The 17,988-nt window shown below is 45.7% G+C and overlaps 2 protein-coding genes across 2 annotated transcripts in view; both read left to right on the top strand.

The window, feature by feature from the left end:
- The window catches only part of LOC140720622 (NACHT, LRR and PYD domains-containing protein 3-like), a 745,417-nt gene that overhangs the window by 11,115 nt on the left and 716,314 nt on the right, over positions 1 to 17,988 (top strand). The window lies entirely within an intron of this gene.
- Positions 510 to 16,867, top strand: LOC140720563 (NACHT, LRR and PYD domains-containing protein 3-like). The gene is made up of 10 exons (XM_073035400.1): positions 510 to 526; positions 2,136 to 2,194; positions 5,291 to 5,383; positions 6,313 to 6,479; positions 7,388 to 7,559; positions 7,659 to 7,709; positions 12,846 to 14,607; positions 15,618 to 15,704; positions 15,862 to 16,029; positions 16,194 to 16,867. Exons 1-10 carry the CDS (start codon positions 510 to 512, stop codon positions 16,303 to 16,305), a joined length of 2,688 nt encoding a protein of 895 aa, XP_072891501.1. The 3' UTR covers positions 16,306 to 16,867.

Here is a 17,988-nt window from a genome sequence, read left to right as displayed (position 1 = left end):
CCAATACCTCATTATTTTCCGAATGAGCCTTCCATGCGGAACCTTAGCTAATGTCTTACTGAAACCCATATACAGTACTTCCATTGCTCTACCTTCATCAATGTCTTTTGTAACATGCTCACAGAATCCCATCAGGTTCATAAGACATGACCTGCCCTCGGCAAAGCCATGACTACTATCCCTAATCAGATTATGTGTCTCCAAATGCTCGTAAACCCAGCCTCTCAGAATCTTCTCCAAAACTCCCACCACTGAAGTAAGACTCACAGGCCTATAATTTCCTGAGTTATCTCTACTCTCTTTCTTGAACAAGAGAGCAACATTTGCAACCTTCCAATCCTCTGGTACTTCTCCCCTCATAATTGATGATGCAAAGATTATCGTCAGAGGCTTAGCAATCTCCTCCCTCGATTTCTACAGTAGCATGGGGCATATTTCGTTCAGTCCTGGCGAATTATCTAACTGAATACCTCTCAAAAGCTTCAGCACATGCTCTTTCTTATACGCTCATGCGATTCAGTCCGCGGTAAGTCATCCTCATTATTGCCAAGCTCCTATTCATTGCTGAATACTGAAGCAAAATTCTCAGTATCTCAACATATTTAAATGATGATCTGTTGAGAATGTAGCGGTGAAATTTAAAAAAAGCTAATTTGCCAATGCTAGCGACCTCCCCACAGATTTGTTATAATTGCATGACGCGCCTTCAACTCCAATGCTGATTGTTATAAAACTCGGTGATATGTATTGGGTCCTTTATTACCAATCAGCAAACATACAACCGTGAAGCGATGAAACTGAGCTCGAAAATGGACATTGTGTGAGTGTGGGTGGAAGGGCGCATGTGGATCCGGCCGTGTGGTCTTTAATGGATAGGTCCAAGACATTTGGAAGTGTTAGCCTCAGTTTAAAAACAAAACGGTGTTTTCCCTTAATCCTCAATTAATGTTTGACAGTCCTGTTATTTTTTTTTAACATAGCGGCAAAAGGGGAGTGGATGAGTTCCAGTGACGTCAACATCGGGACAAATCACGGGTAGTTGGCAAACTATTTTAATTTATAAATACTCTGCTGTTTCTGCGTCTCGGTTTAACTCAACATCGGCAAATCACAAAATATTTGTGAAATCTGAGCAGAGAGATGAGAGAGAGAGTTAACATCTCTGGGGGATACACAGTCACTCGTGGAAGGAGTACAGTTACCATCTGTTCCTGCTCCTCTAGCAGATTGTGATGCACATTAAAATAGCGAGTTACTCCAGTAGACAAGGCATTCTGCAGATGCTGATCGTTTTGAGCTACACAAAGACACACAAACGATTTGCAGAACTCAGCAGGTCAGGCAAAATCCATGGCTTGGAATAATCATTTCACGTTTTGGATCAGGACCACCAGGAATAGAAAGTAATGTGACACTACCTGAAAATTTTGTGCCCTCATTTCCAGTCCGATGAAGGGCATAGGCCCGGAACGTTGATTGCTTCTTCTCCTCAATAGATGCTGCCTGACATGCTGCGTATTGTGGAATTTTGTGAGATATTTCAGAGATTTGTTGAGGAAGGGGTTGACAAGGCAGGCTGACAGTAACCCAGAGCAAAGTGGTGGTGATGGGCAGTAACAAGACAGTCATGATGAAGGGTTACTATATTCCGAGGAATAAGCAGAGACTTTTGCAAACAGAGAGGTGTATTCCCGGGGACGAGAAAGAGCAGCCTTCAACAAATGTAACGCCCCAGCCCGAGCCCGTTCCAGACCGGGATCTGACACCACTCTGCGCCCCCTCCTGCCTGCGGTCACGTGTGCGTTCCCCACACATGACCTGGATATGATGTCACATGTGCACTTATTTATGCCACTCTGGCGCTGAGACGGTTGAGCTTTACCGGCAAAGGGAACAATTAGCTGAAGCACTCACCAACTCCACAGTCAGCAGAGGAGTTACACTCTTATGCTCTTCCCATTGGTGCGGAGCATTGTCAGTTACTGGTTACACCTAATAGCGATTGGCCAGCTGAGTGGGCCGTTGAGAGGGCCGCTGAGTACATCTCATACTCCTGCTGCGAATGCTCCGTCGAAGCGGAACAAATCCCAAAGTAATTGGCCCACTTTTTGAATTATTTCCCTTTCCTTCCGAAGGAAGTTGGGGGTGCTTATGAAGCGTCTCCTGCGGTCGGAGTCTGCTGTATCGCTGAACGGTAGGAGGGGACTGCTCGGCCCAGTGACTTGACACCGGCTCCCTGGGGAGTTAGGGAACCCAGCAGAAGGAGGAGTGAGAGGGAATTAACTGAGAGGATAAATATGGTGTGAGGGGATCGATAGGATAGGGTCTGAGAGATTGTTTATCCGGGTCGTGGATTAGGGAGCATGATGGGGGAAGGAGCCCATTGACAGCGGAGAAGAGACATGAGGGGCTCGTCCATGGAAACGTGAGAGTCCAGGAAGGTGGCGAGAAGAGATATTCACCACTTCGGTGGGCTAACTGTGGGAGACTGTAGTCTCATATTATTCGTGACTCAGAATTTTATCATTACTGTTCTGTGAGTTATCTGAATGTACTTGCCTGTGATGTTGCTACACTTCAGTGTTTCTCTGTACCTGTACTTTCCCGTACTTGGTCACTTGGAGAAATTCAACAGGACCTGAGAAATCTCAGTGAGATTTGATTAGTGATGATCATCTTGGCAGCTCGGTAGATAAAATGTAAAGAACAGATAACCTAGAAATCTAAAGCACATTACAGGCCCTTCAGCCCACAATGTTGTGCTGATCATGTGACCTACTCTAGTGATTGACCAGAATTTCCTTGCAGCATAGCCCTTTATTTTTATAAGCTTCATGAACCTATCTAAGAGTCTCTTGGAAGCCCCTATTGTATCTGCCTCTGCCACCGTCGCTGCCAGTGCATTCCACGCACCTACCCCTATCTGTGTGAAAAACGTACCCCTGACATCCCCCTTGTAACTAATTCCAAGCACCTTAATACTACGTTCGCTCTTGTTAGGCACTTCAACAATGGGAAAAGCCTCTGGCTATCAACACAACCAATGCCTCTCATCTTGTACACCTCTGTCAGGTCATCTCTCATCCTCCATCGCTTCAAGAAGAAAATGCCAAGGTCACTCAAACTATTCTCATCAGGCATGCTCCCCAATCCAGACAACATTCTTATAAATCTCCTCCGCACCCTCTCTATATCAGCCATATTGTTTCCTGTAGTGAGGTGACCAGCACTGAACACAGGGCTCCCAAATGGAGTCTAATCAATGTCTTAGAACAGATCCCAATGGAACACTATTAGTCAGCATCATCCATGCTGAATATGAACCATCTACAACCGACCTATGCCGTCTATTGGCATGCCAATTCTGGATTCACAAAGCAAGGTCTCCTTGGATCCCATACCTTATTATTTTCTGAATGACCCTTCCACGGGAAACCTTAGCTAATGTCTTACTGAAATTCATATACAGTACTTCCATTGCTCTACCTTCATCAATGTGTTTTGTTACATCCTCAAAGAATTCAATCAGGTTCACAAGGCATGACCTGCCCTCGGCAAAGCCATGCTGACTATCCCTAATCAGATTATGTTTCTCCAAATGTTCATACATCCTGCCTCACAGGATCTTCTTCAAAACTTGCCCACCACTGAAATGAGACTCACTGGTCCATAATTTCCTGAGTTATCTCTATTCTCTTTCTTAAACAACAGAGTAACATTCGCAACCTTCCAATCCTCTGGTGCTTCTCCCCACCTAGTGTATGATGCAAACATCATCGTCAGAAGCTTAGCAATCTCCTCCCTCGATTTCTACAGTAGAATGGGGTATATCTCGTACAATCCCGGCGACTTATCTAACTTAATACCTTTCAAAAGATTCAGCACATGCTCTTTCTTAAAGTCCATACAGTCATGCGTTTCAGTTTGCTGTAAGCCATCCCCACAATTGCCAAGGTCCTGTTCACTGGTGAATGCTCAATAAAAATACTCAGTATCTCAGAATATTTAAATGATCGGCAGGTTGAGAAACATCTGCTGAGAATGTAGCGGTGAAATTTAACCAAGCAATTTGCCATTGCTGGCGACCCCCCACGGATTTGTTATACTTGCATGACATGCCCTCAGTTCCAATGCTGATCGTTACAAAAGTCGGTGATATGCATTCGATCCTTTATTAGCAACCAGCAAACATACAATCGTGAGGCGATGAAACTAAAATGTACCCAAGTTTAAGTTTTTCGTATTTGAGTGGATAATAAACATATATCACATTCATCAGTCCCCAGCTGTGTACTGCACCTAACAAAGCAGAAATATGTAACCGATTCCCTTTGTGTTTAGCACACCCCCACTGATGCGACTCGTTAACATAAAAAGTATCATCAATACATAACGCAGAATACAATGCTGATACATGGCTCCTACACACAGGCTCAGCTCTGATACAGGGTCTTCCACCTGAAATATTAACATACTCTCTGTCTTGTTGAATAACTCCAGCATCTTATTTTATTTATGTTAATGACTTTTCCCAACTTGTGGTTTTGGATGTATGGCATGTCGACATTGTGTTTGACATGGTGTCATATAACTAACTATCTGATAATAGCCAGGTGATATGCTCAAAGAAATCTTAACTGAGTTTTGGTGTTAATAATGCTCCTGAAGTCCTGCCGGAAAAAAACTATAGTGATTCAGGACCAGATGTCACGATGCCATGGGTGACATTGCGTTGTTCAGGTTGCCAGAGTGTTTCTCTCTCGATACAAATCATATATTTCCATAGGTGTCAGTGCCAGGCGATATTCACCTGAAAGAAGATGATGAGAATCTGTTGTGACTGGGAAATCCGCATAACACAGTGAAGAGAGGAATAGAAGTCTCATCGTCAGCAGAAATGTTTCAGCCCACACTGGTGTAGCAGTTGTCCAAAGCGCCATCAGTGGTAGGAGGACCAAAGCAGTGGGCGCTGTCTGCTCAATCTGCCTTGCCATTCCGTAGACGCATCACTCCTCGTCCAGGACACAAGATTGCTACCTAAAAGGGAATTGCCTGTAATACAGCGAGTAGATACCCTGGAGAATCCTGGTCCAATGTACAATGCATGGAGAGCGGAAATGGACATTGTGTGACTGTGGGTGAAAGGGTGCAGGTGGATCCGGCCATGTCACGTGTTCAGTGGATCGGCCCCAGATGTTTGGAAGTGTTCACCTCAGTTTAAAAACAAAACAGTGTTCTGCTTTAAACCCCAATTAATGTTTGACCCTCCTGTTATTTTTATTTGTTACAGAGCAGCAAAAAATGAAAACTCCTGTCCACAAAATGGATCAAGGTTCGGGCAGTGGAGGAGTTCCAGTGGCGTCAGGATCGGGAAAGGACACGGGTCTGTTGGCGACTTATTTTAATTTATAAATACTCTGCTGATTCTCCGTCTGGGTTTAATTCAGTAATGGCAATTCACAAAATATTTGTGAAAATTGAACAGAGTGATTAGAGAGAGAGTTAACATCTCTGGGGAAACACAGTCACAAGTGGAAGGAGTACAGTTACCGTCTGCTCCTGCTCCTCTAACAGATTGTGATGCACATTAAAATAGCGAGTTACTCCAGAAGACAAGACATTGTGCAGATGCTGAAAGTTTTCGGCAACACAAAGACACACAACAGGTTGTCAGTACTCAGCAGGTCAGGCAGCATCCATGGAGAGGAATAAACAGTTAGCGTTTCGGATCGGGACCACAAGGAATAGAAAGTAATGTGACAATATCTAGAATTTCTGTCCCGTCATTACCAGTCCGATGAAGGGCCTTGGCTCGAAACATTGATTGTTTATTCTCCTTCATGGATGCTGCCTGTCCTGCTGAGTAGCTCCAGCATTTTGTGAGAAATCCCAGAGATTTGCTGAGGAAGGGGTTGACCAGGCAGGCAGGCAGTAACCCAGAGCAAAGCGGTGGTGATGGGCAGTACCAGGAGAGCGATGGTGATGGGTTACTACGTCCTCAGGAATAAGCAGAGTCCTTTCCAAACAGAGAGGTATACTCCCAGGGACACGAAAGAACAGCCCTCAACAGATGGAACTATACACCCTGCCCTAACCTCCCCGATCGGCGCCCCATCTCTCCAGGCCGCATCCATGCTCTAGCATCTTGAGTCCCGCGCCTGTCTCTTCCCCCGTCTCGTCCCCCCTCCCCCCACCCTCGCCAGATACATCTCGGATCATGCACCATCTTTAGTTTCCTGAGAGAAAGTTGCTGTCTAATTGAACGTTGGTAATTCCCCAACCCCCCCCCACCTCCCCCATTTGCCTTCACAGGTCCGGGCTCGATGATCACTGAGCTCCTGGCGAGCTGGGACGATTTCCAGCTGCTGCAGTTGACGGACGTCTACCGGGACAGGCTGGAGCAGGCGATGGAAGGAGGGGTGCACGGAGTGAGCCTGGCGTTAACGGCCAAGAATCAGTTCAGTGGAAAGGAACATCGGGTGAGTGGGAGGGAGAAAGGGTTTGAGTTTTTCAACATCACATGACACTGGGTGTAGGAATTCTGACTCATTGGATATTAGAATAGATAATTGAACATCTGGGAAATAAATACCGTAAAAACTAGAATCTGAACCAGTGATAGAATGGGGTGAAAAGACCCCGCGGACTGGTGGGTGGCTGCTCAATGTTCAGAGTGAGTTGAGCAGGTAACAGTTGTGTGGGCTTACAGTATTAAATGGAAATATGACAGGAAGTTTCGGTTTGGGAAGATCGTGCAGCGTGACGGCAGGATGTCAGTGAGAACCGGGGCATCAGTTGTGGGTGCCACAGGAGCTCGAGTGTGTTCTGTTCTGGGTGGAGATGATTGTGTTACAATCTGTAACTACAAACAGTGTGGATCGGGGAATACCGCCGTGTTGTAATGTGTAATCACTGAATAAACCTCCACTAGGAAAGGCAAAAGAAAGACATCTGGTGTCAGCCGGTAATCCGCTGTCATGTTGGACACCGGCGGACTGAGGAGATGAATCACATCATCTTTTCTGCAACTTCTCCGAGACTGTTCACTCTGTTATAAAAACCCTCCTGACTTCTTTCTTCATCTGTGATCAATATTTTCTGATTTCTGTTTTACACCGTCAAATCCGGTGAGGAATTATTTATGGATTTGGAGCCACGTCAATGAAGCGGTCACAGACCATCCAGGATCTCATTGACTGGTGGACCAGGTTCACGGTGAATGTTCCTCCGTGTGCTCTGCACTCAGAATGTACAGTCCATGTCCAGACAGGATCAGCACCCGTCCGGGTGACTGCTCAGTGTGATCCCGTTACAGAGCACATCATTTACTTCTCATTCTCTGTGTGAATCTGTTAGTCCCCAATATGTTCACTGTTACTCTTCACAGAAAATCTCTGATCTCGCTGATAAGGGAGAACGGGCGGACAGTTCTAAACTCCTCCTGAGCCTGGTGATGGAGAAAGGCTCCTGCGCCCAGAGGGTGATGTGGGAAACCTTTGTAGAAATGCGGATTAGTGTCCCAAAGTTTGACAAAATGCTGAAAGAAATACAGGAACATGGTGAGATAATATAAGAGATTAATTCAATTTTGGATTCAAACATTACACACTTTATGATTTTATACATTTCAATTCCTCAAATTGTTTAAATCCGAACAGGTTGTGTTCCAGTCCATCTACCCGTATCAGAGATTCCCAGTAAGCTGAAAGGTAAGTGAAGAAACCGCTGTTTCCATCAATGGCTGATCCTATGCAGGGTCATATCGTTGTTGTGCCAAATTTTGGCCGCGTGACATGGAAAATGTTTTCTGGAGTGAGAGTTTTCAAAGGACATTATGCGGAACAATGCAGAGATTTGGGGGAGTTTGCTGAAAGGGATCACTCCTCTCTAAGTCCAGCAACTACAGATCCTTCCACAGGGGTCAGAATGGAGAAGAGGACGATCTGAGGAGCGAAACAATGGGAAATTTATTCCTCCGAAAGGTGAAATCACTTTTACTACAACCACCCAGCCCCCGGCACAGCCATTATCCTAAATCACTTTTCTAAAATCCCTCAGAACCTACAGGTAATCATTTTTAGAACTGAGAGTCCATTGAAGTCTTCTTCACAGAATAACAATGACAGCAACAATTTAATTTGAAAATCAGGTAACACTACACTAGTCTGTTCAACGCGGAGCAGCATATGAACCCCACTCTGTTCACATCTGCACTCCCTTACTGCAAACTCTGCTACAGTTATCCAGTTCAATATCCCACTCAATAATCCTGGGAATTCCATCAGGAAACGGTATTAGTGAGGGTGAGATGGGGGACAAAATCCTCAGCTCAGTCCAGAGTATCTGAAATTCATGTCTGTCAGTTTGTATGATGGACACTGTGGAAGGGTAATATATGGGAATTAGGACAGAGAAACCGAGTGTTGTGGAATTGCGGCAAGGAAGGTGGAAAGGACTGAAAATATCTATAAATAATATTGCTATTAATTAAATTGTGGTCGACTGGATAAGAAACTCACTACATCCGTAAGCACTTTGTGTCGGTGAAAATGGAGCCCAGCGCAGTCCATGGGCTCAGAGATTGTAAGGTTTCATAATAGCGGACTGAGTAGGATCACTCAGCTGCACAATTAACAGAGGAAAAAGCGAAAGCAAGACAGTTATTGCAAAAGTTATTAATATAGTAGCCCATGTTTTATCTGATTATTTGAAGCTCTTGAACAGATAGATAAGAAACCTTGGCTAGAACTCTGGTTCAGCCCCACTCATTTCCAAGAACAACTTCCAAAGATGTTAATTTACATATGGAACCGGAGATAGATGAATCATGAAGTTTACAAACTGTTCATGTCTCTGTCACCTCTGTAAATGCTGATCCAGACAATAACCCACCCACCTCCCAGTATCCCTGCACCATGGATTTGGTAATTCTGTACAATTTGCCTGCAGACTTGTTCTTCACTGTTCTTCATGTTGTTTGCCAAGGGATGCGACACGGCAGTGAAACACCAACACCTATTTCTCAATACGAAACAGATTCGCTCCCTGACTGTTGAAGAACATCATTACTATGACTCACATTCTCTAAAGTAACTATTTCAACAATCATAGTTTTCCTACTCTCCCAATCTCATCCAAATACATTAAATAGAGAGCCCACACACCCTTGACAGGGTCCTCCAGATTGTAAGAGCCCACACAAACCTGGCAGAGTCCTGACACACTGTGAGACCACCACACATACCTGACGGGTTCCTGACACACTGTGAGACCCCGTACGCCCCTGGCGGGGTCTGACACACTGTGAGACCACCACCCGGACAGGTTCCTCAGACACTGTTAGATGCCACATACTCCTGGTAGGATCCTGACATATTGGATTGTCAAAAAGTTTATCCATTTCCGTTGATCGTGCATGACCTGCTGAGCTGCTCCAGCTCTTTTTGTGTGTGTTTCTTTGGATTTCCAGCATCTGCAGAAATTCTGAAGTTTAACCTTTTAAAAGTCTGTCTTCAGCTGTAATGTAGCTGCAAGTAACTGCTATGACACTTCATCCAGACCCCGTCTTATATTGAAATCTGCCTTCCGCTAATTCAGGACCTCAATATTCAGGGCATTTCCATGCTTTTCCATAACCGAGGCCCATGATTTCTATGTCCAGAATGTTCTCCACTGACACTTCAAATACTGGTCCAGCTGTATGATCTCCTGTGAAGTAGGGTCGAAGGAAGGTACAGGTTCTGCTAATAAACAGAGCAGGGTAAATGAATACGATGGGATTTCTGGTTCTTTCTGTGATTGTTTCAGTGGAGAGAACCTTGAGCTGAAACTTGAGAGTGGATCAGCACATGGAATTGAATTGAATTGATTATTACTTATGGCCTTCATCTGCATGAGGAGTAGAAATCTTTACAATACATCTCCATCTAAATGTACAACGTGCAATTTGTAACAATTTATAATAAAGAGTATGTACATCAGGACAGCAAATATAACGTAGAATTACAGTTGCGTTAGCATAAATTAATCAGTCTGATGGTCTAGTGGAAGAAGCTGTCCCAGAGCTGTTGGTCCTGATTTTGATGCTGTGGTACTTTTTCCTGGATGGATCGGATCCCCATTGATTCTTCAGGACTTTTAAATCCCTATCTCTGTAAATGTCCTGAATAGTGGGAAGTTCACATCTACAGATTCGCTGGGTTGTCCGCACCACTCTCTGCAGGGTCCTGCGACTGTGGGAAGTTCAGTTCCCGTGCCAGGCAGTGAGGCAGTCAGTCAGGATGCTCTCAGTTGTGCCCGTATATAAAGTTATTAGGATTTTGGAGGGAGGGCATGCGAAATTTCTTCAACCGTCTGAGTTGGAAGAGGCGCTGTTATACCGTTTTCACCACACAGCCGGTATGTGCAGACCGTGTGAGATCCTCAGTGATGTTTATGTTGAGGAACTTAAAGCTGTTCATCCTCTCAACCCCTAATCCATTGATGACAATAGGGGTTAGCCTGTATCCATTCCTCCTGTCGTCCACAATCAGCTCCGTTGTTTTTGCGATGTTGAGGGAGAGTTTGTTTTCTTGACATCACTGTGTCAGGGTGATGACTTCTTCTCTGTAGGCTGCTTCATTATTATTTGAGATTTGACCAACCACTGTACTGTCACCAGTAAAATTACTTCGCAGATTGGAGCTGTGGGTGGCGATACACAGTCAAATGTGCTGTTATGAAGACCTGGTTGAGAAAGACAGAATTGGCAGCATGATATTCCAGAGTTCTGATATTTTTCATTTGATGGTGAGGCAAAGTTGTTGGAAAGGTTTAATAACTGATCTCAGGAATTTCAAAGCTGCACTCAGAGAGGACGTGCTGGGGAGTTCAAGTACTTATACAATATGGGAAGAGGACGAAAATAAGACAGATGCAATTACTGGTGGGTTTTTGCTAAACATTTCCAAGTACTCATCAGGGGACAGAGGAACTGATATGTAGGCGATGTCTGGAAAGATGCAAACGTGGCATTTTTGTTGTAGTGGGTAACTTTAACTTTCCATGTGTGACCGAGGACCTAAAATATCATGTCCCACTGTTCCTTACTGCAAGAATATTTTTGTAATTTAATGGCTGTTGGACAATGAGCGGAGAAGCCATACTGAAGCAGGTATTGGGACATGAACCTACAATGTGCTCGGGTTTCACTGGAAGGGTTTTTGGGAGCAGTAAGCACAACTCCAGTTCTAAGATGGATATGAAAAATAATAAGTCTGCAGTATGGGGCTGTGGGGAAGTTAAATTGGGGGAAGGCAGATTAAATGATAGGGTTTAGATTGGGAGCAGCTGTTATTGAGCAAATTTCCCCCTGCATGTGGGCATCGACTAAATATCAGTTCATCAGAATTTGGGACCTGCGTATACCAACGGGGATTAATGACAAGATGGAAACATTCTGTGATTTGCGAGAGATGTTGTTAATGTACTCAGAAGAAGAAAGAAAGGGTCTATGAAGCTAAAGTGAGACTGAGCTGTGGAGCTTGAGTTGGTTGGTCAAGGAATCTAGCGAAATGTTGGTCAGTTGCAGATATGCACTGGAAAATGGAGTTCAGTGTAGAACAGTGTCAGATGTTGCTCTTCAGCAGGTGAAATGCATTGGGGAAGTATGGATTAAATGTCAGGACAAATAACATTATAGATGCACAGAGGGATGTTGGTGTCAATCACCATAGTTCTCTGAATGTGACAACACGTCAGTGAAGACATTGCCCTTCACTGCGTTGCAACTGTGTAAAACTTTGGCTTGGTTGCACCTGGATTATGGAGGCAATTCTGTCCCACATTACGGGAAGGATGAGGAGGCCTTGGACAGAGTACAGGGGAGTTTACTGGAGGGCTGTCAGGATTAGAAATTATCCTGCTTTTCAAAATTTTTGTTCCATTTGCAACATAGATCGATAGCATCCACTATGTCTCTTTCTCCGTAGATGCTGCCTGACCTATTGAGTATTTCCACACATACCCTTTAGGAGACACGAGATGAAGTTCTGCAGCGTCAAACAATCTGTTTTAGCAACTTAATGAGTTGTGCAGCATCTGTGCTGTTGTAAGGGAAAGAGATTATCAATGTTTGATGTACCCTGGATTTAGTGTGATGTAGAAACACTGACTCTCTCTAAGATGCTGACAACGACTCCCCTTCGTGTATATGAGCTAATCGGCAAGCGAGGTATTTTATATTAATCAACGTGGTGAGGGGTATTGCGAGAGTTGTTGGGGGAGGGAACAAGTTGTTGGGGGATTAGAAGATTCTTCCACAAGAACAACGATAGCCTTTGCTGTAATGGGAGGGTGTCCAGTACGGGACAGTCGGTCACCAAACTAACAGGGATATACTCACTTTCACAGAACAGTTAATGTGGAATGTGAGGGTCTGCTCTTTATGTTCAGATTCAGATTCAGATTCAGTTTATTGTCATTTAGAAACCACAAATGCAATGCAGTTAAAAAATGAGACAACGTTCCTCCAGAATGATATCACAAAAGCATATGACAAAACAGACTACACCAGAAAATCCAAATAACGTTTGGCAATCCCCAATCTAGAGTCCGGAGAGGCTGCTGCGTATTAATATCACACTACCGTCTTAGCACGTTCCTCGGAAAGAAGCTCCAAATCCAAATCATGTAGGCCATGATTCACTGTCCAGTCAGGGCACTGTTAACCAAATTTACTTTACGGTACGAACATCCATAGATGAATTCATTTAATGTAATAGCTTTGTGCTAACTCTTGTGTACTTAAATGTTCAGTGCTAAATTGCGGCATCTAACAGATTGACCACGATTTGTTCCCGTGGCAGATGTTCAACAGAAACACAAGGAAACTCTGCGGGCACAAACTGAAACACTGAGAGTGAACACGATCCTGATGAGGGAGAAGGTGAAGGTTTTCCAGCTGGTTGATCGATACGCTGAGCTCACGGTCATTTCTACTGTTCAAGATCGGACACTGGTGGAACATGAGCTGCTGGCAAGAGGCAGAGACCACGAGGAGTGGAGAGAAAAACATCTCCGCGGAGAGCTGGAAAAAATCACACCTGAACAGTTGTTCCAGAGCAGCTTTTCCCGGAGTAATACCAAGCCTGCATGTTCGGCAGCAGTGGCCGGAGTCACGGGAATCGGGAAAACAACAATGGTACAGAAGATTGTTTATGACTGGGCCACGGGGAAAATATACCAACAGTTCCAGTTTATCTTCAGTTTCAAATTCCGAGAGTTAAACACGATCAATTGTATAATAACCCTCTCGAACCTGGTGCTGTTTTATTATCCTTACCTGAGGGATATTCTGGAATCGCTGTGGAAGAACCCAGAGGGGTTGTTGTTTATATTTGATGGTTTGGATGAATTCAAGGACAGAATTAATTTTATTGACAGTCGGAGATGCACAGAACCTCGATGCATATCCACAGACCCTAAATTCCAGTGCAAGGTGTCTGACATTGTGTACAGCAAGGTGTCTGACATTGTGTACAGTTTAATCCAGGGCAAGCTGCTCCCAGGGTGTTCAGTGCTGGTGACCACCCGCCCCTCTGCCTTACATTTATTGAAAAAGGCGAAGATCGGTGCCCGGGTTGAAATCCTGGGATTTGTTGGTGAGGAACGGAAGGAATATTTATTCAGGCATTTTGAAGATCAGACGGTGGCGGAAGCTGTTTTCATACACGTGAAGGAGAACGAGGTCCTGAACACCATGAGCTACAACCCCTCCTACTGCTGGATCCTCGCTCTGACACTGGGCTCCTTTTTCACACAACGAGTCCAGGAGTCACAGCGTGTTCCCAAGACCATCACACAACTGTACTCCTACTATATTTACAACATCCTGAAAACCAACAACAGTGAGATTGAGAGCCCCCGTGATGTGTTACTCAGGGTTGGTCAGATGGCCTTCAGAGGAGTGTCCGAGAGGAAAATTGTGTTTACAGATGGAGATTTGATCAACTACAATCTGCAGCCTTCCCAGTTCCTGTCCGGGTTCCTGATGGAGCTTTTGGAAAGAGAGAATTCTTCCCGGTGTGTGGTGTACACATTCCCACACCTCACCATCCAAGAGTTTGTAGCTGCAATCGCACAATTCCTGAATCCACATCCCGGGGATATCCGGATATTCCTCACTGAAGCCCACAGCACGACAGATGGGCGATTTGAGGTATTTCTCCGTTTTGTTGCTGGTCTCTCCTCCCCAATGACAGCTCGGGGCCTGGAGGAGTTTCTGGGCCCATTTCCTCATCAAACAACCTGCCGGGTGATTGACTGGGTGAAGGAGGAAGTTCAACACCAGAGTAGAAACACGTGGAGTGAAGCTGGTAAAAGGAGCCTCCTGAACACATTGCACTACCTGTTTGAGTCTCAGAATCGTGAACTGGCTCAGGACGCACTGGGATCTGTGGATAAACTTTCATTCCGTGGAATGAAACTGACCCCGACTGACTACGCGGTCCTGTCTCATGTCATCGGACTCTGTGATACAATAAAGCACCTCGACCTGCAGAACTGCCACATTCAGTGTGAAGGAATCCAGCGGCTGGGACCCGGGCTGCACAAGTGCCAGGAGTTGAGGTAACTTGATTTATCTCTCACTCTGAACTGTGAAACTGTTCCATTGTGTTGTTTCAATGTAAATGGATTTGGGTAAAACTGTAGTAAATCAGATTGTAAAGAATTGTGACAAATGACCAGGGGGTCAGTCAGTAATTCTCCGAGGACGGGACGGTTCTGTGGCTCCTTGTGAAGGGATGTTGGAGACTTCATCAGATCAGTGAACAATGGCCATTGGTTTAATGGTAGTAAATCACAGGAATGGCCGTATTTCTCACCGCCTGTGACACGTACATTGACAATGTTCCTTCTCACTGTTACTGACACCCAGACCGACACTGACTGCAGCAGGCTGGTCAGAGATTCACACCCCCTTCCCGGTGAGGGACAAGAGACCGTCAGCAGACTGTCCCAGTGAGAAGGAAAGAAATACCATTGTGAGATTGTCCTCCACTGCCCTTCCCCATGTGTGACTATCACCATCAGTCCACCTGTGTGACTGTGTTCACTACCAGATAACCAGACCCCATGGGCGAATCTCCTCAGTTCAGACCCACTCCTCCCGTACAAACAATCTCTGTATCATCTCATCTTGTGGGATATCTTTACTCATCGGTATCCTCCTGTGGGACCTCTTATCCTCATAATCCTTCCTCCTGATGGGTCTGCTTTTCCCCAATCCCCTTCTTCCTGCAAGTTTTATTTTCCTATCCCCTTTCCTCAGGTGGGGTCTATTCCACTATCTCCCAGCATTTGACCATGCGCTTCCGATATTCTCAAATCAGTACTTTTCTAACCATTCGTGAATGAGACAGAATATCTGGAGTTTACAGGGTCTCACCGACAGACTAAATTACTGACATTCGGTGAATACACTGGAGCTGGGCAGTGAGGGACATTGACAGTGATGGGAACTCCGATCAGTGATTTACTGAAGGGTTTAATGTTTCCTGAAATATCTGAGTGAGAGAAATTCCCTCAGACCCACGGTTTGAATCACTTTGTTCATCAATTTGTCTGTTTGTGTTTAGACTTGACTGGAATGTACTAGAAGATTCAGGAGTGAAACTGTTGTCTGCTGCTCTGAGGAACCCGGAGTGTAAAATACAGAAACTGGGGTAAGAACCAGACTGTGGGAGACTGTGTTTTCAGTCGCTGTGTGTCTTATTCTGAACATTAATGCGATCAGTAATTGTGTTACTGATAAACACTGGGGATTTGCACCGTCTCCTGTCTCTCTGTGTCCTTCACCCTCACACTCTCTCTCATCTCCAGGCTGAACAATGTTGATCTCACCGATTCTGGTGCCGAGGATCTCGTCTCCACTCTCACTACATGCAGATCACTGACGTTGCTAGACCTGGTATCAAACTCGCTCACGGACCGATCTGTCCCCGGTTTCCGCCACCTCATACTGACCCTCCCGAGTCTGGAGCGCATCGGGTGAGTGTTTGTGTTAATGTTCAATGTGATAAAATATCAGCGGATCCGCGGGTTTTCTGGTGATATTTGTCTGTGAGTGTTGTTGAAACATTAGCCCCGGTCCCCTGTTACTGACACTGTTTTGTAATCTGTTTATTTCATCCTTATTTTCCCATCTGTTTCAGCCTGTGGGACAATCAGTTCAGTCGGACCGGGCTGAAGGAACTGAGATCTTTGCAGCAACAAAGACCCCGACTGACTGTGATTCTGAATGAAAGTGGATCTGTGGACATCTGAATGTGTGAACATACCAGCCCGTGAGATGGAGACATTCTGGCTGATTCCCCGCCCTCCCCTTTAATGCTGCTCTCCAGGTTGACTTCCCGACGGTTCTAACGGATTCCTTGGCGCCAGCCGAGCATTCTGTTACGACAGACGCAGTCCCGCAGTGATGCAGATTGGCCTCCTGCCCAGTGGCGGTTCTTCCGCCGGGTGACCGGATTCTGAGCTCCCCGAAGTGAGAGCTTGTGGAATTACAGACAGGTAGAGTCCGGGGGCGGGTCGCAGTCTGAGACACCAGTGCCCCAGGGTGGGATTATCTGGGGAGAGAATCCTTTTGCTCACTTTGGACAGACTTTCGAGAGTCCAGCTGATATAATGATGTTAAATTGAAAAATTCTCGGCAGTGGCCCTGGATCTGCAGCGATCGCGGACACGGCCCTGAAGTGTGATTTTATAATCATCGTTTCTCCGATGCAGAGTGACGGTGAGAAACGGGTCTGATTATTGTCGCCGGTCATTTAATTTTGTGTAACCGTGAGTGGGTTGGAAGCAGCTTATTTATTCCCACACGTCAGCAGCTCACACAGTGTCTAATTTACATTTGTCATGATGAAATTAATAAACTGCTGTAACTTCCTGTCTGGGTGTCGGACTTGAGTCTCATTAGAGGAGAAACAGTGGCCTGGGGTTACTGCTGCCCCCCCCCCCACCCTGCACCCGGTGATATGCAATAATGGGTCTGAGATCCTCACACTGACACAGCAGCGTCTCAGCTCCAGGCTGAGGGAGGTCATTCTGATGGTGTCTGGTCCCCAGGACCTGCGCACACCCCATCCCCATCCAGGCTGACCACCGCCCCCTCGCACCCCAGATATGCGCAATGTTCTGACCCCCTCCTTCCCGCGCACTCTCGTTGCTCCCGCAGACAAAAACGACAAAAGAGATTGGAAGTTCGTATACAGATAGCGTCAGACACAGACTGAAGGTCATTCTACAGGGTTCAATCATACAATCCTTGGTACAAATGCAGGGAGAAGCTCCCTGTAGCACATCCCAACACACATTCCGGGACTCCAACCCTTAGTGAAGTTCCCTCTGCTCCGTCCCGTCACACTCTCCCGGGGTAAGACACAGTGTACAGCTTCCTCCACACCGTCAAATCCCACACTCCCTGGGTGAGACACAGAGTGACGCTCTCTCCGCATCATCCCATCGCAAACTCCCGGGATCAGACACAGAGTGAATCTCGCTACACACCGCCCTAACGCACACACACTGCGGATCAAATAATGAAGGTCTCTCTGCGCCCTCATATCACACACTCCTCAATTCAGGCACAGAGTGAAGCTCCCTTTAAATTGCCTTCCCATCAAACACTCCCCAGATGAGACACAGAGTGAAGCTCCCTCCACATCATCCCATCACACACTCCAACGATCAGACATTGAGAGAATCTGCCACTGAATCTCCTTCTGCAACGTCCGATTTCACACTCCCATTAAACACAACAGAGGTCAGAAACAGACTGAAACTCCCTCCACATCATCCCGTGACACATTCTGGTACAGTAGCGTCAGACACTCACTCAGGTAAAAAGGTAAGGTCAGTAGATTCTTTATTCATTTATTCTGCCTAATCTGGGATCAGGTAATGGGGGAGACAGTTGGAGCAGTGGTGTGCTCCGTATGCAGTATGTGG

The sequence above is a fragment of the Hemitrygon akajei genome, unplaced genomic scaffold, assembly GCF_048418815.1.
Source record: "Hemitrygon akajei unplaced genomic scaffold, sHemAka1.3 Scf000045, whole genome shotgun sequence".
NCBI classification, from domain to species: domain Eukaryota; kingdom Metazoa; phylum Chordata; class Chondrichthyes; order Myliobatiformes; family Dasyatidae; genus Hemitrygon; species Hemitrygon akajei.
Note: the sequence above shows the minus strand (reverse complement) of the source record. Positions and strands in the feature narration are given on the sequence as shown.